Genomic DNA, 24,232 nt, shown 5'->3' on the forward strand with positions numbered 1-24,232 from the left:
ACTGATCCAGTGCACGTACAGCCACTCAGGGCATCAGCATCATATCACAGCTACTTTGTGACTCTGCAACTCAATGCAACACATTCTCCCTCTGTTCTTCGTCTGTGACCTCCTCTCTGGTGATGAGGGTGAAAGATTGGGCATGAGGGTAGGTGTGCACTTTTTCATCTCATTTGCCCTCCTGGGTTGATGAGGAGTGAGGAGACGATTTTTTTTCTTACTCCTCGTCTCTGGTTCCTGGCTTCTGGAAGGGATGTTTGCACAGAAATCTCACTCCCCCCCCTCACACTTTGTATGCAAGGGGTAATGCTGTGATTGGAGCATGAAGAGTGTCACTCAAACCCCACAGACTCCACGAGAGCTGCATGTAGGTCTAAAGCAGGGGTAGGCAACCTATGGCACGCGTGCCAATTTTCAGTGGCACTCACACTACCCGGGTCCTGGCCATCGGTCCGGGGGCTCTGCATTTTAATTTAATTTTAAATGAAGTTTTTTAAACATTTTAAAAACCTTATTTACTTTACATACAACAATAGTTTAGTTATATATTATAGACTTATAGAAAGAGACTTTCTAAAAACGTTAAAATGTATTACTGGCACGCAAAACCTTACATCAGAGTGAATAAATGAAGACTCGGCACAGCTCTTCTGAAAAGTTGCTGACCCTGGTCTAAAGCCACAGCTTGAGGATTGTTGCTCCTGGGGCGTCTGCTCAGGCAACCAAATCAACTGAAACCCACTTAAGGGAGCAGACTTGCAAGGCAAAGGAAGTAACAGTATATTCTCTTGTGTCTTTCTTGCAGTAGCGACCACACTCTCCTCCTGGTCAGGACACGCCAGAAAATGCAACGAAACAGCCAAATCCTATTGCGTCAACGGCGGAGTGTGCTACTACATCGACGGGATCAATCAGCTGTCTTGCAAGTGAGTGAGGGTCGTGCTTGTTTCGACACACAAGTAGCCTAGAATGGAATCGGGGATGGTTGTGCGATTGCAGAAGGAGAGATGTCTCTTGGAAGGTTCCCTGGCGATCGTGCTGGTTAAGCTGCGCAGATTTAGCAAAAGGGTGTTTTTTGTTGGCATTGCCTTATCCCTAGGGCCCTACCAAATTCACAGCTGTGAAAAACGTGTCACAGAGCATAAAATAAGCCCTCCCCTGTGAAATCTAGCTGTTGGATGGAAGAGAGAGAGGCAGGGCTGGGATGCCCCAGCCAGGGGCTCCTACCATTCCCCTGGCTCCAACTGCTAGTCCCCAGGCTGGGAAGGAACGGGACTAACTCTTCCCCCTCACAGTTGCAGAGCTTCCTGAAGAAGGGAGAGGTACCCAGTAGTAGGTCTGATTCCCCCCTCTTCCCCCCGAAAGCAGCTGTGGAGGGGAAGAGCAAGTCCTGTCCCTCCCCAGCTCAGCGGGGACTAGCAGCTAGGAGCCCCCAGATGGGGCACTCCCAGCAGAAGGAGGGAGATCAGACCCACCTCTGGGAACCTCTTGCAGCCGCAGGAAGTTCACAAAAGTGAGGGTGGCAATCCCGTGACTCCACCTCCCTTTGGGTTGGGACCCCCAGGGTTACAACACTGTGAAATTTCAGGTATAAACCTTTGAAAACATGAAATTAACTAATTTTCAAATTCCTATGGCTGTGAACTTGACCAGAAAGGGCTGTGAATTGGTAGGGCCCTACTTATCCCCAAGTACCATAGGTCACTTCTATTGAAACTTCCTTTAAGGATATGTTTATGCTGGAAGTTTGAAAAGATGTTTTCTCTCTTCCCCCTTCCCTCACGGCTGCAGGGAAGAGTGGGATCTGCATTTCCCTGTGCAACTCTCCCCAACCTAGGTCAAGGTTCAGCGTCAGAGTCACCGTCCTCCCAGTTAAGAATGGATGGGGCCTTCCTTGGAGCATGCAAATCTCACTATCACTTCTCAACCAGAGGGGACCCTGATGAGTGACTAGGCTGACCAGATAGCAAGTGTCAAAAATCGGGACGGGGGTGGGGGATAATAGGTGCCTATGTGAGAAAAAGACCCAAAAATTGGGACTGTCCCTACAAAATCGGGACATCTGGTCACCCTATGAGTGACTCAAAGCCCTCCCACCTCCCCCTGTCCCTTAGGGGCCTTCTCGTCCCTCCCACAGCCTGGTAGGCTAAAGAATGAGGCTTGTGAGTGAGTCTCCCATGTGGCATTTAGAACTCTAGCGCCACACCAAACTTAGTTTATAAAGGGGCTTCTTGGGCGTCAGTGAAAGGGAATCAAGTGTTGTGTTTATTGTGTTCCTTTTTATATTAGGACCTACAAAAAGCTCAGGGAGCCATAGAAAGTCAACAATCGACATGGAACTTCCTTGAGGGGGTGGAGGCAAAGTGCATGGTTTAGGGGACTGGTAATCTGCCATGAGAGTCTTTCACCTCTAGATCACTGTTTCAAACCTAGACAATGCCAGCAGTAACCCAAAGCTAATACCATCTCGTGGCTTCACATTGGCAGCCGATGTGAAACATGGGTTGAGGGGCTCAGTCTAACGGCCAGCATCAGACGTCTGCACCACAGAAATAACCAAGACAGTCCGCAGTCTAGAACAGAAGACGCCTTGGAGATTAAACTACCCTCACCCTTTGAAGTGGTCTCAAAGTTGGGGACCACCCGCAAGGCAGGGAGTGAGAGGTTTGCTCTTTTATTGAGTATGTTGTATCAACTCTGTGCACGAGTTCTGTAGAAGACTAAATCTCCATGACTTTCTATCCAGCCCCTGCTACGTTGTAACGTGAAGTAAACATGGCAATTTCTCAGATCTGTTTCAGTCAGGGATAGGCCAACAAGTCTGGATTCAAGTAAGTACTTGAACTGACTAAACTACAAACTATTTTGGAAAGTTAACAAAGTTTGGTTAAGTTTTGTGTGTGTTTATTTCTACCCTATTTTGCATGCTTTGGCACTCCTTTGTTTGGCAGGGATCACAAGCAAAGAGCTGATATTCAGCCAAAGAGCCTGTTTTCCCCATGTTTATGACCCTGCGGTGAAAAGCTTGGATGGATACTTGATCCAGTGAGCTCAAATCTTTCCATGTGAGCAAAGCACCAGTAGCCCTTATATATCATGGGCTTGATTTTCAGAGGTACGGAGTGCTTCAGCTCCCACTGACTTCAGCTGGAATCGTGTGGGCTCAGCACCTCATAATATCAGGCCCTTTTAGCCTTAGCATTCCCTGGAGGAAATGCGAGAGAAGCCATAAAATGCCTTACAAGATTATTGTGCAGCACATACCTTATTCTGGATCAGGTTTGGAAATGAAGTGTAACAATAGTCTCTGTCTTGTCACAGGATATAGAGATTGGCCCCAACCACAAGTCTGTATCCAAACACCCCTCAAACGTTGAGAAAGTTCAGCTCTGTGGCTGGATCCAAGGGTTGTGGCTTGGAACTACATCTGAACAATGAGCTGAGCCAAAACCTTAGATTTGAATGCCCTCCTGCTTTGGGAAAGCTTGAATCCAGATCTGAATTTGGCAAATTGGGCCTATTTCTATTTTTATATGGAGTGAAATACATATTGAAACTTAATAGACAGTTCTCTGCACCCGCAGCTTGCTTAGCTTTACAGGACAGATCCTTAGCTGGTGTAAATTGGCATAGCTTGTTTCATCTCAGTGACGCTATATCTGTTTTCATCAGCTGTGAATCTGGCTCAAAATCAATATGCAGCTGTTATGACTGAACACATTTTATTGTTTATGAACTTCATCCATGACATGCCCATCTGAGGTGATGCTCTGGCTCCTGGCATGTTCCCATTTTGGACTTTAATGGTGCCAGTTTGGGCACCCTGAAAATCCCATTTGGAAGGAGGGGAACAAGATTCCCTCCCTCCCCCCTTCACATCACTGGTGCAGGAGCAGTGCAGAGGAAAGCTTTACTGGTCTGAAAGCATTTGGACTGGTCTTGCCAAAGCAGTCCTAGCCTAGTCTTGAAAGAGTACATCTTACAGTTAGGACATTGTGATTGCTGTCTCATGGAGTTTTTTTCCTAACTTGAATCCCATCATGATTTTAGCAGTCGAAGCCTCACGAACCACTAGAAATAGACATAAATACTAGAGAGATGATACCATTTAAAAGCTGCAGTTTTTGTTTTCAGATGGTATGATGCATTGGTTTGCATCTCTAATGAGTCTCAACTTCTTGGCTGCTAAAAGTGTGCTGGGATTGAAGTGTGTGTGTGTGTGTGTGTGTGTGTGTGTGTGTGTGTGGTGGGGGGGGGCAAAGCACTGATCAGAATGAAGTAATTTCTAAGGTCCAAAATGTCATTGTTCACCTGCCAGAGCTTGAAAAGAAAGCCCTGTACTCCTGGAACCCCAGGTTTCCTACACTGTAACACCTTCATTTCTGATCCGGATGTCCTCAGAGATACTGGACATTAAATCTGCTACTGGTTGCTTGGTCTAGCAGGGATTTTTAAACACTGATCAGGGACTGAATATGGCAGGTTTTGGGTTTCAGACCAGTGTCATTTACAGTCCCTGGGGAATTGGAGGCACAACCACTAGCTCTCTAGTAACTAGTGTGACATTTGAATTTATACATATGCATTGAGTTTCAGATAGTTTAACTCAGAACATTTTATTTTTTTCTTGTAAAATGAGGCATTCTTAGTGTAGGTGGTTGGTGACTGACAGATAAACTGACTTCCACTACAGCATAGCAAAAGATTAGACTACGGAGCAGATACTTTCAGAATATGCTTGTATGCTGACTATCAAGACAGTTTGATTAGTTGCAGAAATGTACAAAGCTGGTTCCAGGTGAGGGAGAAAATAACAAGTTCAGAGAAGAATTCAGAAAGGGAAGGTGGGGTGGGAGTGAGGTGAGGAATAAATGGTTTGATCCATACTTCTTAGCCTTTCCACATTACATTATGGGTCCTGTCCCTGTCCCTGTCCCCAAATCCACCCCCATCTCTACAGAAACAGAGTTGTAGGGCATTGGTCCTTTCATTGTGCAGCTTGTTAAAATACTTTTGAATCACAGCAGACTGTTTATGACACTTAAAATGTAAAAATTAAAATTGCCCAACATTAAAAAATGCACTAGAATCAAAGCCCCAGATGGGAACACACAAAGACTTTAGAGTGGTAAATGTTGTGGATTGGGCCCGCCTCTCCATAAAACATACCAGGCGGTGCAGCGAAAAAATGTTGATTAAAAACGTGTAGAAACCTCATTTCAAACCCAGTCTTTGTTCCTCTTTATCACTGGCAATGAATCCATGTTTGGATTCTAAGACCTTCTTCTGGGCTGTATTATTTTCCCTTAGCAGTCCGGAAAGCAGATTCTGGCTCCTACACCAGCATGGTGTTATCTATCGGCTTTTTCAATATTCCCCTTCTGAGATTCAACAGTAAGGAAATATGACTTGGGAACATTCCGCTTGTCCACCATGTGTTTTTTATCTCCTTAGTCACCTTACTGGAACATATTTAATTATTTAGAGTGGTCCACAAACACAGGAGATTCTTTCTGTGGATGTTATCTCGGCAAAAGAGCCAGTAGGCATCTGAAATTAATTCCTCTCCTGAAGTCGCTTCATGCCTGAGATGGTGCAGATATTTTCCATATGAAAGAGAGAGTGGCCCATGGTTTTGATTGAACTTTTGTAGCAGGGTCATCAGCAAATTGCTCCTTCCAGCCACCAAAAACCTGGGGAGGAAAATGCAATGAAATTTTTGCCTGGAAAACCACATTTCAGTACAGTTCAACATTGAAAAAAAAAATCTAGACTTGGGTTACTGGAAATACATGCCCTGGAATTTCTAATCTGTGGCAGACCTCTCCATAGATTTTTTGAGTCTTTGCAGAGTGTTTGCATAATTTAGGCTTTAATGTAAAAAAAAATCTACACATTTTGGTTGCAAAGAATATCTGCTTATGCCCCAGGCAGTGCTGCCATCCTGAACCTGCAAACAGACCTCCTGAAATTAAATCTTAGAGAGGTGTGACAGGCCCCAGGTATATTGCAGCTTGTAGGCATATAAACTAAAAAGGACTATAGTACTATATATATATAGAGAGAGAGAGAGAGAGAGAGAATTGACCCAACAGCACTAATAAAATGAAGAGCCTCTGACCCTGGGGGAAGTGGGGGTGGGAAGAATCATAGTTCAAGCCCCAGATCATCCTGCTAGGAAAAGTCTTAGAAATGGGCCTTATAGCTTCCCCCAGAGGTAAAAATAATCCTCAAACTCAATTCCAGAGTCCTTAAGAACACCTGCAGTCAGTCAGACAAATCTCCAACCTCAACTAAAGGATCCCAGCACACATCAGCTGCTGGGCTGGAACATGGTGATGGGCCCTGATCACTGGGTATGGATGAACTGTGCTTGCCTGAGTACATGAGAGGGGAGAGGTCAAAGGTGGCTATATTCATGCACTCCTGTGGTCTTGGGGACAGCCATGGATTTCTTCAGCTCCTTGGCACAAGCTAGAGCAGTCTTAGGGTTGCTCAAATTGGTGTTGGCTATCAGATCCTTAGACTCCATTGCACCACTTGGAGATCACCAATGCACAATAGTGCACCACCCATGCTCTCTTACACTTTAGGATTGCCAACATGGTAATAATTAAAAACCAAATGCTCCAGCAGGAGTACCGGAACCTCCCCCAGTCTTGCCTCTTCTCTCTGAGGCCCCACCCCTGCCCTGCCTATTTCCCCACAAAGCCCCACCCCTGCCCTACCTCTTCACATGAGGCCCCACCCTGCCTCTTCCCCCCTGAGGCCACATATTCCATCCACGCCTCTTCTCTCCTGTCATTCGCTGCTTTTCCCCTCCCACCCCGCCCCCGGGTCAGAAGGGACTCGCCTATGGAGCTGGGGCTGGGAGCTGCAGCCACCCAATGCAGATAGGTGGCGGCGGCCCTGGCTGAGCGGGGGCTGCAGCGGGTGATGACCCACAGCCTCCCCTGCCTGCAGGAACCAGACATTGGGTGTCTGGTCAGTAGATCTGACTGGACACTGTCAGAGCCCCTTTTTAACCAGACTTTCTGGTCAAAAACTGGGCACCAGGCCACTCTATTACCTTTCCATGTACTGGCACGCACTCTCTGCTGTGAGTTGGAGGGTCACACTAAGCCAAGATTCCCCTGCAGTGGACTACTCAGCTGCCCAGTTAAGGCAGTTTTGTGCAAATAACCAATTTTGCAGTTTGGTGGCCAGACTGAAAGATTGAAAAACAAACAAAAAACTTGTTTCAGGTTGACCTAAAATGAAATGTAAAAACAAATGTTTTGGGAACCAAACAAGCTGATTGAATTTCGTGTTGGTTTGAATGAAATATTTTGTTTTGCTTTGGTGTAAAATTTAAAAAAAAGTTGTTTCTAAGGGAAAGTCTAACTCTTGCTAAACAAAACATTTTGCCTTTTTTGCATTTTTTTTTCATCAGAAGCAATTAATTGAATTTGATACAGATGCACTAAATGTTTTGATCAACCTGAATCTGCATTTTTTGGCAAGAAAATAATTTAATCCATTTTTTTTGACCCAGCTCTAGTTATCAGTGTTGTAGAAAGTGTCTGTAACATGGGTGAGGACCTGGTACTGAGCTTCTAAATTACATGGGACCAGAAACCATCAATTGTTTTGCAGAACCAAAATTATGAAAGATCATTTTTTCAGGAATCAGCTTGCAAGATGTAAAGCTGCCAATAAATGAACATTCTAACCCTTGTTTTGGCCCTCAGCATAGAATTATGGGAGAGGAAAAGTCTAGAGGTTTGGACGATCACAAACTGAAAATGAAAGATGTCAGAGGTGGGGAAAGATCTTAAAAAGAGGGAAGTGTGTGACATAAATAGTCAATTTGATTGAAAACTACTCAAAAATGTACATAAATAATTTGCTTTTAAAAAAACAAGCATTTTCCATGTCTTTTGAGTCAGGTTGCTTCAAAATTCCACAGAGTCCCATTTATATTTTCCTAATAAATCCACACACTATGGGAGAAAAAAATCCACAGAATTTTGCAACATTTCATGGACACCCCCAGCCCTTATGCCGCGCGTAGTACCACCTTTGCCGTGTCAAGCTGATATTTTGCACCCCCGGTCTCCCCACCATCATAGCTGCCTCGCTTAGCATTACAGTTCATCTTCTTCACAGTGTCAGGATCCATGGAGTGCTTCTCAATCAACTTAATAATGTGACTGGGTCAAGAAAATGATAAGTTGTGCTCTGCTGGGAAAGTGACATGAGACACCTTCAGTTAGTCTTTGTTCAAGTGCTCCCCTTTCTCTGCAATCGCTGATTTGTTTCTTTCCCAGCACACTGTTCTGTATTTTGCTGCGGCTTCTCCAACAATTCCTACCTCAGAGCTTCAGGAGAAGCCAATATTTTATTTATATTTTATTTATTTTTGATTTATTAAGTGTTTCTCTCAATATTCCTGAATGCAGGGTCAGATTTATAAAATCCACAATGACAATAATGTTACAATAATGTTCTACACCATCCTCCCTCCACCCCAGGCATGCAAATTATGGTGCAAACAACTTGCCATTTATTTTTCATTATTCCCCTCTTTTAAAAAGCTTCGATCATCCCATCAGGAGGGAGGGGGGCAGAGGCAATGCCATGTGATGTAGCTGACCAGTCACATACCACAAACAACAAGCAGTGAAAAGGTGATAGTTGACATGCACGGCAAGAACAATAAATACGTTGGCAGAGTTCAGGGTCTGTTTGTGAACAATTTGCAAACAGATAGAAGGGCTAAATTGTGTAGATAATTTATTTGCAATGAATAATTCGGCCAGGTATAGAATTCAGTCTCTTTCCTACTCCGTGCATGGCCTCTCTGCTGACCAGGGGGCTAGTAGTCCGAGCTGTGGTGGTTTGGTTATGGAATCCTAGAAACGTAGGGCTGGAAGGAACATTCAGAGGAGACCGGCTCCAGCCCCTGGAGCTGAGGCAGGACCAAGGATGCCTAGAGTGGACACACATACCTATGTGGACACACATCCACTAGGAACGAGACTGATGCCTACTACCTCCTATCACATAGGTCATCAAATAGCCATTGGATGCTAATCTGGGCTGGGTAGAAACTGGTGAGCTAGAGGTGAAAATCCCCATCTCCCATCCAAATCCCTTTGCCAGCCAGTCCTGGTCTGTCTACAATGCAAACAGTCAAGAGTGAGATGAAATGGCGCTGTGTCCAGGCTGATTTGGGGCAGTTACACTTTTTGGTTCTTTTGCTGAGGTGCTTTAGTTCCTGATGCTGTGGGGTATGTTCTGCTCCCCACCCCTCCCGTCATGCTCCCGGGGAACCTGGTTAATGAGCAGCAGAGTCTGTAAAACCCTTTTTAAGAAACAGCAGCTGAAGCCAATGGGAGCTGTGCCGTTGTCTTCAGTGGGCATGGAAGTGGGCCAGCTGCAGTTCGGCCCTTATTGTACTGCGGGTGCCTTGATAAGGCCTTGGCATTTGCTCATGCTGCTTTCTCCACTTCTCGGCGGCTGTTTTGTGGAGCACAGCCTGTCGGTGAGCTCAGTGCATGATTCTCTGGGACTGGTTGGGGGATAATGACAGAACAATGCTCTTTTTCAGCCCTCTGCACAAGTAAGCAGCATGCCTGAAACAGTTCTCCATTCACTTATTTAAGTGCCAGGTGTCCTTTTGCTACATTTTCTCCATATCCTCGTAAATTAAACCACCTTCATTTTCATGCTCTTCTTAGTGACAGATTATGTTCTATTCTGAGGAGTTTCCCAACTGGGTATTGTGATCTTAATTAAAGAAACAATGCAGAGAGCAAAGGGAATGTGCCAGCAGTTAGAGTCTGGTATCACCTGAAAGCAGGCAGGTAAAACTGACACACAGGGCTGGTCTGCACTGGGAACTTCCATCGCCATAGCTACATCTCTCAGATGTGTGAAAAATCCACCCCCTGAAAGGCAGCTATACACCCTAACCCCACTGTGGATGACCCTAGGCTGCTGGAATAATTCTACTGCCTCTCAGAGAGGTGAATTATCTACGCCGATGGGAGTACCCCTCCTGTCGGTGCAGGTAGGTCTACACGGAAGTGCTGCAGCTGTAGCATTTCATGTGTATACAAGCCCATAAAGATCCCTCTCAGAGCCACGTTACAGCAGTGTGCAGAAATTAGGTTGTATCCGCTTTGAAACAGGGACCAGAGGCTCCCTCACTCCATGTGGGTGTGCGAGGGGCCTTCCCTCCCCCAATGTATGCTCTCAGTGAGGGACAAGGACAGTGGTAGTCCCGCTGTTTGTGGGAGCGCAGAGGTCCGCTCTGGTCACCCTGTGGGGGTGCAGATCATGCTGAAGGGGGAAGGGCAGGGGCAGGCCAGTGATGCCAATCCCCTACCAAACTGGCGCATGGAGCTGGCCAGGCACAGAGAGGAACTGAGTTAAAAGATGGTGGCCCCTGAGTGCTCCCCAGGTGGACCAGGGAGTGGGGCAAGACATTGTTCTCCCCACAGGTTGGTGCAGCTCTGCACCATTCCTAACATAGGCCTATGCCTACCCCCCATGCCATGCGGGGCCTGCGGTGGTACCAGCCCATAGCTGAGAGTAAGACTGGGAACAAGGGAGATGCTAGTTGTGGAAACACCCTACCCCCCAGCTGGGCCACGCAGGAGCTTTGGAACTTAATGGGGTGCACACAGCTCTGAGAGAGACCTGGGACAGTCAGCAAAGGCTTTGCGGGCAAAGCCCAGCTGAAGGCTGGTCACATGCACACAGCAATGGCAGCCTTCTGGAATGTCAGCCTTCTGCACGTTCTGTATGTAAGACAACATGCTTTGTCACTAACAATGCCCCGACCCCAGAGGTTACCAAATCCCTGCAGCATGTGCTGGCTCCCAGGGAAAGAGCACGCTGCTTCCCATCTCACCCCCTCCTTCCACGTGGAGCGAGAGACACCACGTTTCTCATTGTTCTGCAGTATACTTCCCAGATTCCTAGATTCCAAGGCCAGACGGGACCATTGTGACCATCTAGTCTGACCCCCTATATAACACAGAGACCTGCCCCGGAATAATCCCTACAGCATGTGTTTTAGCAGAACATCCAATCTTGATTTAAAAATTGTCAGTGATGGAGAATCCACTTTAACCCTTGCTAATTGTTCCAAGGGTTAATTACCCTCCCTGTTAAACATTTATGCTGTATTTCCAGTTAGATCTGTAGGCCCATATCCTCAAGGGTTGGAGAATCTGGGCTGTAACCTGTTGGAGGACAATACTAAGGAAATTATATCCCTCTTCATACATTTAGTGCAGCAGGGACTAAAGGGAGCCCTGGCTGGAGATGGTGTCAGATATTGCACACTATCCAGATGTAGCCTTATAGTTCAGGAAGCTCGCCTCTAAAATCAGTGAGCTAATGAACGCAGAATGCATGTGGTGTGACGTGTGACGGGGTCTCAGTAGATTGCCACACCCAGCAGAGGCTCAGTTGTGCAACTGCATTAAGGATGGGTAAACTTCGAGAAGTTGAAGGTTTTGTGGTCTCGCAAACTAGTTTTGGTATTCACAAAACTTGCTCCAGTTCACAAAGTTTTCTGTCCTATTGCTTCAAACCTGGTATTTTTCCACCAATGATTCAATATAAGTAAAAAATAAAAGCCCACATTTTTCTAGATAATGGGGAGCCTGTGGTATGTACCACATTAAGCATGGACTTTCTGCCCTCGACTGCTAGGCTCTTAGCAGTGAGACCTGGAGATGGTGTATACAGTAGCTGTTATTGCATTAGTATTTCCCTGTGTATCCTTTTTCACAGATGCTATATATTTATTTTGCTGCTTAATTTCTTTCCAATTTCTTCCGCTGGGATTTATTCCCTCTGCCCCTCTCCTGTCATTTTTCAATTTTTCCGGAGTGGGATGCAAATACAATAATGTTCTAGTTCTGGCCCAGTACCTGCAAATAGGCTTGCCAGACTTTGAATTCTCTGGGGCGGTGACTTTCTTTTTTTATACAGTAGAATCTCAGAGTTATGGACACCTCGGGAATGGAGGTTGTTTCTAACTCTGAAATGTTCTATAACCCTGAACAAGACATTACGGACTTCAGCCATGGGGGAGTTGGGACTGCAGCTGCAGGGTGGGGTGGGGTCACGGTTCCAAGCGGGGGGTCGGGGCTTCTGACCGTAGGGGCCATGCAACTCTGGGCGGGGGGCTCTGGGCTTTTGCCCCATGAGAGCACCAGGGATCAGGGCTTTAGACCTGAGGGGAGTGCTGAGGCTTGGGGCTTCAGCCTCATGGCTTCACTCCTGGCTTCAGCCTCGTGGCGGGGCTGGGGCTCGGGGCTCCCCAATGCTCTGCTCCTGGTTTCAGCCAGGGGTAGGGATGCACCGGGGCTCTAGCTATAGGGGGGAGCCCTGGGGCCAGAAACTGGTGCCCCTCTTGTAGCTAAAGCCCCGAGCCCCAGTGACCCCCGTGGAGCTGAAGCCAAGAACGGAGCTATGGGGCTGAATCCCCAAGCCCTGGCAACCCCCACGGGGCTGAAGCCAGGAATGGAGTCGTGAGGCTGAAGCCCTGAGCTCCAGCGCTTCCCCAGGTCTAAAGCCCAAGAGTCAGATGTCCTGAGCCCCCTCCACTTGGCGCCCCAACATCCCATGGCTGAAGCCATGAGCCCCAGGGTTAAAGCCCCAAGGCAGTACAGTGTTTGCTTTTTGTTTTTTGTGTCTGCTGCTGCCTGATGGATAACTTCTGGTTTCACATGGTGTCCGGTTGACCGGTAAGTCCATAACTCTGGTGTTCGTATCTTTGAGGTTCTACTGTATGTTTGTATAGTGATTGCCTAACACAGAGGATCCCAGCCTGTGTGAGGACTTTAGGTGCTATGACAAAATAAATGTTAAATTCAGTGGCAAAAAACTGTTAACACAGAGTGAAGCTTGCTTGGAGGTGGGTCATCCCCTTGCAGAATGCTGAGTTCAGTAAAACTCGAACATCTGAAAACCAGGAAATGCACAGTTAAGGTTGCCCATGAAACCTTAACTCTGTCCTTTTCCAGCACAGTCCCAGTACACCCTGTTAACACACACACTTTTTGTCTGCCCATGCCCCGTTGCTGAAATGTACAAGCTCTTCACCTCCTTTTATAGCCCACTCACTCTGACCCACAGGATTCCATTGAACACTGTTAAAGGACAAAAAGAAAAAAAAAGTTGCCCATGCCACCTTCCTTCCGCCCTTTTCAAGTAATGTCTCAATATGCACATAGCACCCGCTCACACTGGCCCTGAGCACTGTATGATTCAGGAGGTTCCAGATCCTTGCGTACACTCTCACACAGCCAATTCCCCAGAAGAAATGCCACATGTATACAGTTTAAGAAACACTTCACTTGAAGACAGTAGAGGGAAGATGGCGTGGGCAACTTGCATAACATAAGAACGGCCGTACTGGGTCAGACCAAAGGTCATCTAGCCCAGTATCCTGTCTTCCAACAGTGACTAATGCCAGGTGCCCCAGAGGGAATGAACAGAACAGGTATCATCAAGTGATCCATCCCTTGTCCCCCATTCCCAGCTTCTGGCAAACAGAGGCTAGGGATACCATCCCTGCCCATCCTGGCTAATAGCCATTGATGGAACTATCCTCCGTGAACTTCCTTTTCTTTGTTTTAAACCTGCTGCCTATTAATTTCATTTGGTGACCCCTACTTATAAGAAGGAGTAAATAACACTTCCTTATTTACTTTCTCCACACCAGTCATCATTTTATAGACCTCTGTCATTACCCCCCGCCCACCCCCAGTCATCTCCTTTACAAGCTGAAAAGTCCCAGTCTTATTAATCTCTCCTCATATGGAAGTTGTTTCATATCCCTAATCATTTTTGTTGCCCTTTTCTGAACCTTTTCTAACTCCAATATATCTTTTTTGACATGGGGTGACCACATCCACATGCAGTATTCAAGATGTGGATCAACCATGGATTTATACAGAGGCAATATGATATTTTCTGTCTTATTATCTAAACCTTTCTTAATGATTCCCAACTTTCTGTTCGCTTTTTTGACTTCTCCCCACCCCCTTTTTTTGTGTGTGTGGTGGGTGAAAATGAATGGGTTGTAAAAGGAGGCAAAGGGTTGTATATTTCAGCAACTGAGGGGTTAGCAGTGTAAAGGTGTGTGCATCTTAACAGCACGTATTGGGGCACTGCTGAAAGAGGGCAGAGTTAAGGTTGCACGGGTAACCTTAACTGTGAAATTTCCTCATTTTCAGCTGTTTGCTTGACTCAGCAGTCTTCAAGGGGATGACCGACCACCAACCAATCTTAAAAAAAAAAAGCAGAGTTGCCATTGAATTTCCTAGGAAAAATTTCCAGGAAAAGCTTGGTTAGTAGTCATTTAGGCAGTTGTTTATATCATGTCCCACAGTTAGCATATTGAGCCAGCTCCCCCCACCCCTACCCTACACACACACACACACACACATCAGCTGTGCCCACCAGTTGTGCTTCAGCATGCCTCTCAAGCTATGCCCCTGACCCATTCAGTGTGTTTCCCCACCTCCAGCCTGGCCCCCTCCCCACTACTGTAGCTAGGCCTCTCCACCACAATTAGGGAATGCATCTCCCTGAACTCTTCACTCTTTGGTATACAAACATTTCTAGTGCCTCCCTTCTCCTATAACCCAACTCACGTGCAGTGCCTGAAGCAAAGTGGAATAATGTTCGGTTGCAAAGGTGTTGGGGTGCACTGGCAGAGCTGGCAGTGCAGGGGGATTGAGGTGCACTGGCAGAGCTGGGGTACAGGGGTTGAGGTGCACTGGCAGAGCTAGGAGTGCACGAGGGGTTGGGGTGCATTGGCAGAGCTGAGAGTACAGAGGGGTTGGGGTGCACTGGCTGAGCTGGGGGTACATGGGGTTGGGGTGCACTGGCAGAGCTGGGGATGCAGGGAGGGTTGGGGTGCACTGGCAGAGCTGGGGTACAGGGGTTGAGGTGCACTGGCAGAGCTAGGAGTGCACGGGGGTTGGGGTGCATTGGCAGAGCTGAGAGTACAGAGGGGTTGGGGTGCACTGGCTGAGCTGGGGATACATGGGGTTGGGGTGCACTGGCAGAGCTGGGGATGCAGGGAGGGTTGGGGTGTACTGGCAGAGCTGGGAGTGCAGGGGGTTGGGGTGCACTGGCAGAGCTGAAGGTGCAGGGAGGTTGGGGTGCACTGGCAGAGTTGGTGGTCTGGGGGTTGGGGTGCACTGGGAGAGTTGGGGTGCACTGGCACTGCTGGAGGTGCAGGGGGGTTGGAGTGCACTGGCAGAGCTGTGGTTTCAGGGGCTTGGGGAGCACTGGCAGTGCTAGGGTGTAGGGAATTGGGGTGCACTGGCAGAGTTGGGGGCATGGGGGTTGGGGTGCACTGGCAGAGCTGTGTTTTCAGGGGGTTGGGGTGCACTGGCAGAGTTGAGGGTGCAGGGGGTTGGGGTGCACTGGCGGAGCTGAGGGTTGCCATGCCTCCCACACATGAGTCCATAATCTTTCTTGCCTCTCCTACCATCTATCCCTGTTTATCCCCCTCCATAACCTCCCTCCCCTCGCTGCAGCCCCAACGCCCTCTGCTCCTCCTTCCCCACTCCTCCCTCCCCTAACAGCCCTCCCTTCCCCATAAGGAGTCACATGTCTGCTTCCCCCTCCCCCACCCAAAGACTGGTTTCATTTCCACAAAATAAAATTGCCAGCTGTGATCCACAAATTCCTGCCACCTTCAGCCATTCAGTCCAAAACTCTGTCTGGGGGGCTCTGATTAACTTACACATAGTTCCCTTAATGAAAGGCTGAGTTCACAGCAATCCAGAGGGCTGGGATTCATCCAGGCATTACTATCTCCCTGGTTAGCATTACAAGGCAACAAAAGGGAACCATTGGGGGCAGGGGCGGGGTCTCAGGGGAAGGGGGTGGGTGGGGCCTCAGGAGGAAGGGGTGGAGCAGCGGAGTGGGGCCAAGGTTAGGGCACCGCTGTCCCTCAGTTCTAGGGAGCTTCTGGAACTCCTACCCTCATCTCCCTGCCAGTAGGACATCTGTGGACATACTTTATGTAGACTCCAAGTGTCTGAACATTGAGATACACTGACATCTGCATGGGAGTCAGGCATTTCACCACTGGCCTAACCAAACTGGCACATGGCACTATTTTGATTTGACTTCACCGAAGACTCTGCTGCTCCTGACAGCAGATTTTGGAGGCCATGGCTACACTACAGAGCTTACCGTGGAGCAGCTGCACCGATACACCTGCGCTGCTGAAGTGCTGCTAATGCAGATGCTCTAAGTCAACCGGAGAGAGCTCTCCCATTGCTTAATCACTCCAAGCCCCGCAAGCGGCGGTAGCTAAGGCGACAGGAGAAGCTCTCTTGCTGACATAGCACTGTCCACACCAGAGCTTAGGTCGGTGTAACTTACGGCACTCGGGGGTGTGTGTGTGGCTTATTTACACCCCTGAGCGGCATAACTTATACTGATGTAAGCTGTAGCATAGCCATAGCCTACGTCTAGTGTCATCATGTTCAAACATGCCACGATATTCCTCCCGATAGCACCACTTTCAGAACAGGTTGTGTGATTGTGAATTCCTCTGGGAACCTGAGACAATGACACAGTAATGTACCTGGGATTGCCTTACCCATTGAAAGTTACCAGGAAGTGGAGATTTTCCAGCCAGGGGCTAGTAGCAGCATTTGCAAATTATTAGCAATAGTAAAATAGCATTAGTAATAGTAAAAATATCCTAACCAATAATGAATAGGGAGCTCGGTCTGTTTAGTTGATCAAAGAGCAGATTGAGATTCACTTGATTACAGTGTATAAGGAGCAAATATTGGGTACTAAAGGGCTCATTGAGCTAGCACAGAAAGCTAGAACGGGAAGTTTAAGCCAAACACATTCCAGTTAGAAACAAGGAATGAATTTCTAACAGAGGGTGATCAGCCCTGGAACAAACTACCAAGGACAGCAGCGAATATTCCATCTCTTGAAGTCTTCAAATCAAGACCAGCCTGGACTGTCAATCACAAGTTAATGGGCTCAGTACAGGGGTATCTGGGTGACCTGTATTACACAAGTCAGACTAGATGATCTGTTGGGCCTTTCTGGCCCAAAAATCTATGAATAATATTTTGCACGTCTATACTGGCTTTAGTTTAAGGTTCACAAAGCATGTTACAAACACTGAACTGCCTAGCTTCCTAGCAGAGTCTGAATGTATAATGGGAGACTCTCAGCTGCCCCAGAGCTCCACACAGCACATTCAGGAGTGAGTGGGACAAGGTTGGCTGTAAGCTGTCTTTGGATGCCCTGTTAGAGGGGAGTCCTCCAGCTCAGAGGTGTCTGCATTCCCCTTCTGGGTAATCGCAGCAGTGTGGATGGGGAACCATGCAGCCCTAGTCTGCACAGTCCTCCCTCACACAGATGGGAAACCTGGTCTGGCCCCCTCCTCATTCACAAGCACATACATGTTTGTGTTTCCAAAAAGGGAGGGAAATGTTACAATCAAAAAGAAAAAACAACATCCTCTCCATTTCTAAAGCGTTCAGGGGAACATTCCACTTTCTAACCTCTCCCTCCTTTTCAAAACAGGTAAATGTAGGACCAAAGCAAGTTGACAGTGTTCCTTTCAACAAGTAAACACAAGAAATTGAAACGCAGCCCTTTTCTTTTCTTGTACTGAATTGCCACTGAATTATTTGTATATTCATAGTGTATTCCTAAAGCATACACTTGGCAAGAAAAAACAATTCTATTTACCCCTGAGCAACAGTACAGAGTTAATCTGTCAACATGTGTTTGAACTAAAATGCTTTGATCATGCTAAACGTTGCATATCGTTAAAAAATAAACAATTCCTTCCCTCTCCCCTGTAATTTATCTGTAGAATGGTAGAAAGTACTAGTGTGAATTTGACGGAGGGAAGATGTCTGTTTTCTATGGAGTATGGAGCTGCCAGTAATTCAGTCAGCATTATATAAAAATTAGCATGCCCCTCACATTCATCCCTGGCAGCGGTGGCTCCAGGCACCAGCGCTCCAAGTGCGTGCCTAGGCCGGCAAGCGGCGGGGGGCGGCCTGCCAGTTCCTGCGAGGGCGGCAGTCAGGCAGCCTTCGGCAGCATGCCTGCAAGAGGTCTGCCGATCCCGCGGATTCGGCGGTGGGTAGGCCGAATCCACAGGACCGGGGACCTCCCGCAGGCATGCCGCCGCAGGCAGCCTGCCTGCTGTGCTTGGGGCGGCAAAAAAGCTAGAGCCGCCCCTGATCCCTGGTGTAACTTCAGTGAAGTCAGCAAAGTTATGCTGCGGAGGAATTTGGAGTCTAATTCCCTTTTCCTGTGTGAACCAAAAATGCTGATGCTACTATGATTATGACAGTAGGTCTACCCATGAATCACAGAAAAATTACACATAAGAACTAGAGTGCTGACCGTAATCTAATCATCCTTGAGGTCAGGTTGAATGTAGACATTCAAAAATATATCAAGACAACTGAAACTTTGATGGGGCATATATAATGGAGTGGGAGAGAAACAGGAAACAGCCCCAGTCTCAAACTTCCAACTTTCCTGTTTTAAATGAAACGTATCTCTCGGTCTCTGATCTGTTGGCTGATAGAGATCTAGCCGTCACTGTAGGGCCAACAGTTCTTTTCAATCTAATGAGTACTAGGATCTCCCCAGGATGAGAGTCTGGGGCAAACTATTCTGGTGGGGGGTTGACAATGGGAGGCTCTAAAGTAGAGATTCTCAGATCTCAGTGGGTCAGGAGTCAAATTAGCAATCAACATTACCCAAAAGAGCCACAGTCGTGTGACTTCATTGCTTCATTTACTATTATCTCTGTATCTGTATTATTGTCACCACAAAATGACTGACCAAGTATCATTATTTTATCAACTACAGTTGGTTAGTAACATAGTAAAAGCATCCTGATTGGTTAGTAATTAAATCACACAGTGTTTTAATATCATGTGCTGCAAAGAACCACGGGAGACACATTAAAGAGCCATTTGCAGCTCCCGAGCCTCAGACTGAGTATTGCAGCTCTAGAGTGTGTAATGTACAAAGACTGCTGCCAGCCAGTGCCCAGCTGACTGAATAGGAGGTAACCCTGGCCATTGTGATATCACCAAAGGGTAGGCGGCCTGTGCCAGGAGAGGGAGTTGGGTGATGAGAGAGCTCATTTGGGGTCAGAGAGAGAGGTCTGTGGGTTAGACAGAGGGAGTGGAGAGTCAGGGACAGGTACGGACAGTGTTGGGGAACTACCTGGTTAGGCTAGGAGAAAGGGTGGAGAAGGAGAACGAGGAAGAAAGGAGCCTTCATCGGTTTTGGAGAATCATTTGAATTGTTCAGGGTTAAACCTCCAAACTCCAACTTTTTGAGGTTCATTCCTATGGGTCAAGTTAAAAGAACCTTCTGACAAAGCAACTTTTCCATCCTTTTGGACTGGCCTTACCAACAACATGCTACATGCATCAGTGCTAAATGTCGTGGTTCCAGTGCCTCCCATGTGTAACTCTGCCCCTGAACACTGAACCCAATAACTAGACACACTCAGGCATCTTGTCCAGACGTATCACTGGTTTGCAGCTTCCTGAGCCACAAAGCAAAATCTCCACCCTGTTACACCACTGTAATGATTGGAGTGGAGTTCCTGTGGATTTGCACTTGTGTAACTGATGGCTGAATATCGCCTTGTGCTTGCAGATCATCCTGGTGCAGTAATAGTGACCGTGGGAGTCATGAGACCCCTGCATCTGAACAGAGTCTTGGGGGCTTCTTCCAGTGCAGCTTTATTGTCTATCCCTTACCATGGAAAACGATTGAGAATGCTCTCTCCATAACCCCAACACAACAGTTTCCCTGGCAGAGTGCTGGAGCTTCCTGCAGCGCCTCTGGGGAATAACAGCATTAGATGGAGTAGGACACTTGCTGTGCACCACTTCCAAATAGCTCTATCACCCTGTGGTATTTGCTGCCAGTCTATGTACGTAGTGACATTAACGCTAGTCTCCAAGAAGGTTGCTCGATAGCACAGAGCCTGCCTACCCCTCTTGTCAGGTGGCGGCTGGTAGAGGTGATTAGCAGTCGGCAGGTGAGTAGGAAGGTGACCGGCCTAGAATGAAAGGATGAGTTTGCTGACACCTGGCTGCAAAAAGAACAGAATATTAACATAAAGGAAGCCTGATTAAACAAAGCAGAGATTAAATGCAGGAACTGTACATAAAGCTTTTAACTTTATTTTTCCATTCATCACTATGCACTTTTATTTCTAACCATAGCCTCGAGGATGCTGCCAGATTTGTTCTGTGATTTGTCCCCTTTTCCTCCTCCAGATGTCCAAATGGATTCTTCGGACAGAGATGTTTGGAAAAACTGCCTTTGCGATTGTACATGCCAGATCCTAAGCAAAGTATGTTTGAAGACAAAAAATGCACCACACTACTTAAATCTCCTGGGCACAGCACAGCACTGGACTTAGAGTGGTCTAGCCAGGGGTGTGTTTTGATATAATGTTTGGGTTAGGGTTTAGGGAAACAGGTAAGGGATCAGGCTGAAAGCAAATCATAGGAATCGTGGAAGGGATCTGAGGTGGCATCAGGAGGGGCCGCATTTCAGTCCACTTTGATATCATTTTGCTATCTTGTTTCTCTCTTTCTGGTTTTCTTTCTTTCGTTAGGTGTCCGATCGAATTCACCGGGGACCGGTGTGAGCACTTCGCAATGGTCAGCTTCTCCAGTATGTCTCTTTCTACTTCTCTTTCTCCCTGATTATCGTAGCACTGTGTGACATCTTTAAAGCAGGTTCTTCCATTCCTTTGGGCCCCGTTCTCCTCTTTTTATGCCTGCCTAGCTCTGGCTGACATTAATGGGAGCTAAGTGAGTGCTGCTAAGAGGAAAATGAAAGCCCTCACTGTCTCACAATCATTTTGAATGGTCCTTGCTTTCACTTGTAATCAAACGTAATGTAGGATTTTACAGTTTGCTCTTTTCATGCAAAATCCAAATAAGCAAAGATTTTCAAGTGTGCTGTGGAGAACGGGTTGAGTGATAAGAAACTTCTCTTAACATTATTATCACACGAGGAACTGCTTTGCACAATACACAGGAATCCTTTCCTGAACTTTGAAAGTGGGATCTGCGAGTTTGTACCAATTTGGGAATCATAGGTAGGGTTGGGCTGAAGACCACCAATTACTTCAGAAGAATGGCCATACTGGGTCAGATCAGTGGTCCATCTAGCCCAATATCCTGTCTTCTGACACTGCCTCCGATGCAGGGCAGTGCCTGACTTAGATGACTGAGTTCTTCATTTTTACTAGGTCCTTGTTTAGACAAACTCCCTTTGTATCCATGTCAGCAGGAGTTTGTAGTGGGAGTGTAAAACTCAGGGGGAAATTCTGATCTCAGTGTAAATCAGGAGTAACACCATTGAAGCCATTGGACTTGCTCTGGATTTACACCAGCGTAACTAAGAATCCAGCCCCAGGTAAGGACAACAGGCGTTAGCCTTTTCAAATGGCCAATTATGCAACCTTTACACTGAGTAGTACATATGCGAGTAGCCCCCTTGACTTCAGTGAGACTGCTTGTGTGAGTAAGTACTATGCAGAGTGAATAAAAGTTGCAGAATCAGGCCGTTAATTAGCAGAATACACTCAGTTAAACAAAATATGAAAGCATTTGTTGTGTCCAGTGACAAAGTGTGTGCTCTCTATGCGATCCTGGCCACCCGGCTTACAGTTGTGTCCCAAGTTCTAGCAGCTCAGCCAGTCTTTCGGAATTTGTGCATTTATGAGGTTTGTGAACATGGGTTGGGAGCTTCTAAAATGTTTGCCCAGATATTTCTCCTTAGCTTTTGTCATTGTTTTGCCGCTTTGCAAAATGTACACCAGGTACAATATAAGTGTTTAGGGCATTGCGCAGGATGTATTTTTAAAACTTGCTCAGTTCATCCGGTTATTTGCCCCTAATTTTCATCAAAGGGATCCTTATAGCTAAAGAACACCAGATCCTTCTAAGTGAAACTATCCAGAGAGATCACCATTGCGATGTCATTATTTGCCAACAGTCACCACATACCTGGTGGTATCTAAGATCTGTCCTTACAAATTCATAGAGCACTAATAATAGTAGATATCAGTGGTAACTATGTAGTAACAGCTGGGAAATGTTAACTTTATAATAGTTTCTACTGCATGCACAAACAAGTTGCAATGGGCTTTGTCAATGAGGATTTGGCTGGAGATGAGTGAAAATTGGATTTCTGTCCCATGGAAAATGTTGCTGTTTTAACATTTTTGTTTTTTTCCCAAATCAGGATGCAAAGTTTAAATATCAAATTTTTGCTCAGAACAAAACATTCCAAAAAAATTAAATGTGGAAATGGCACAATGTTTTCTTTCCACATTTTTTATCAAAATGACACATTTTGATATTTCTGAATCAGAACATTGTGTGAACTGACTCAAAATGTTTCATTTTGTGCTAGTTCAACATTAAGCTGCATTTCCCAATAGTAGCATATTGACGTGTGGGAGTTATAGTTCAGGTAGGACTCCTTTATTCCCTCCTATGGGCTCCCTGGTCAGGCCACATTTACTATGATGAACCCACAGCCACGTGGCTCCCATCATGGTCAGGGAGAGGCGTCATAATTTTTGCAAAGAAGTTTTGCCACTTGCAATAAAAATAGCTTTTTGATTAAAACAATGAGTTCTTATCAGTGAGAAGTTCCTTTTGCTTTGTCAGAACATTCATGGGAAGAACAAACTATGCTTTGATTTTTTTGCAAGACTAAAAATTTGATTTTTTCATTGGTGGTGAGAATTTTTTATTATATTCATGGTTTAAAATGACAGTCAACTTTAAAATCACATATTACAATCAAACCCATTTCTTGACCAACATCAGTTAATCACTCACTGATTATTAAATGTCCAGGTTACCTTTCACTAATTATTTGTTTACTTTTTACATTTGTCTCAGCTTCAATAATAATAATCGGAGAAGTGAGATTCACCTTTATTTATGGCTGGTTTCATTTCCAGGTTTGCAGTGCTGCAATGTTTGGATTGCAAACATGGCAGAGGAATGTGTATTTGGTTTCAAATTTTTCCAAATGGAAGATTTAAAGGAAAAAAATAACATTTCTCTTGGGGTTTTCTATTTGTTTGGGTTTGTTTTACAAAATCTAAATATAGGGCCCAATAAAAGTTAGCACTGCCCCTTTAATTATCTTTCCACTTCATGCTATGCATGTGATGACAGATCAAAAACTGAAACAGATTCAGACGGATCCAGGAAAAATTTCCAGGGAAAATAAAAAAACTTGCCTTGTGATTCATATTCCAAGCACATAGTCAATGAGTAACAAATCATTAAATAAAATAATGAATCATTATGACCACTCTAACACCTTATTAAATGCTTATTATTTTTTTTAGATGCTCTTAGCCTGACTGGAGCCTCTGTGTGCTACTGTAATATAAATATTAAATAATCATTGATACTGATGGCAAGGCATAACCCAAATGCTGAGGCTGATTCTTTGCAAACTGATATAAATTCAGGACACTAGCTTGACATGATTAGACCCTTCTGCTGCACTGAGGCCAGAGACTGAGGCTGATGTACCCAGGGTTCCATCGAGCCAGGTGTATAGTGCTTCCCAAGAGTGACTGCATCCTGACTGGGCTAAACCCTGGAGTCCATACTCTGTATTTACTCAGACCTTGCTCAGGTAAAACTTCCATTGACCTCAGTGGATGCAGGATCATACTATCTATTTGCCAGATAGCACTGGAGGTTTGTTCTTCTCCACTTGTCAAAAGAATCTGTTCCCAGACTCTGCTATGGAGAAGCTGAAATAATTGGATGATTTCTCCCCCATAGAAAGATTTTCCACTTTGCTCTTATGATCATGTGATTCAGTGGCTATTGCAAGTCCCTGGTGCTAGTTTTGGTCCTTCTGCAGTACCTCCAGAAGCTGTTGTCATGAGAAATTCTAATGATATTTGCTGCTATGTGACAATACAGTTAAAATATTGAAATTCAGTTTTTCTCTGGATCATGCTTATACTATTTCAGTTTTTCATTTGCTGGTGGGGGGATTTTTTCCAGGTCAGTACAGAGAAACTCTCTGAAATTAGCACTATTGGAAGAAATCTGGAGATTCTTAACTCTGTTTTGATTTAGCCCTTACTCTGGTGAATGGCAACTGATGTCAGCTGGTGTTT

The 24,232-nt window shown here is 46.0% G+C and overlaps 1 protein-coding gene across 1 annotated transcript in view; it reads left to right on the forward strand.

Annotated features, from left to right (window-relative positions):
- Window positions 1-24,232, forward strand: part of NRG2 (neuregulin 2) — a 184,157-nt gene that overhangs the window by 114,238 nt on the left and 45,687 nt on the right. The window contains exons 5-6 of the mRNA XM_045028853.1: window positions 806-926; window positions 20,331-20,407. Of these exons, the coding sequence (XP_044884788.1) occupies window positions 806-926; window positions 20,331-20,407 (198 nt within the window). The remainder of the gene's footprint in view (window positions 1-805; window positions 927-20,330; window positions 20,408-24,232) is intronic.

Source organism: Mauremys mutica, chromosome 8 (genome assembly GCF_020497125.1).
Source record: "Mauremys mutica isolate MM-2020 ecotype Southern chromosome 8, ASM2049712v1, whole genome shotgun sequence".
NCBI classification, from domain to species: Eukaryota; Metazoa; Chordata; order Testudines; family Geoemydidae; genus Mauremys; species Mauremys mutica.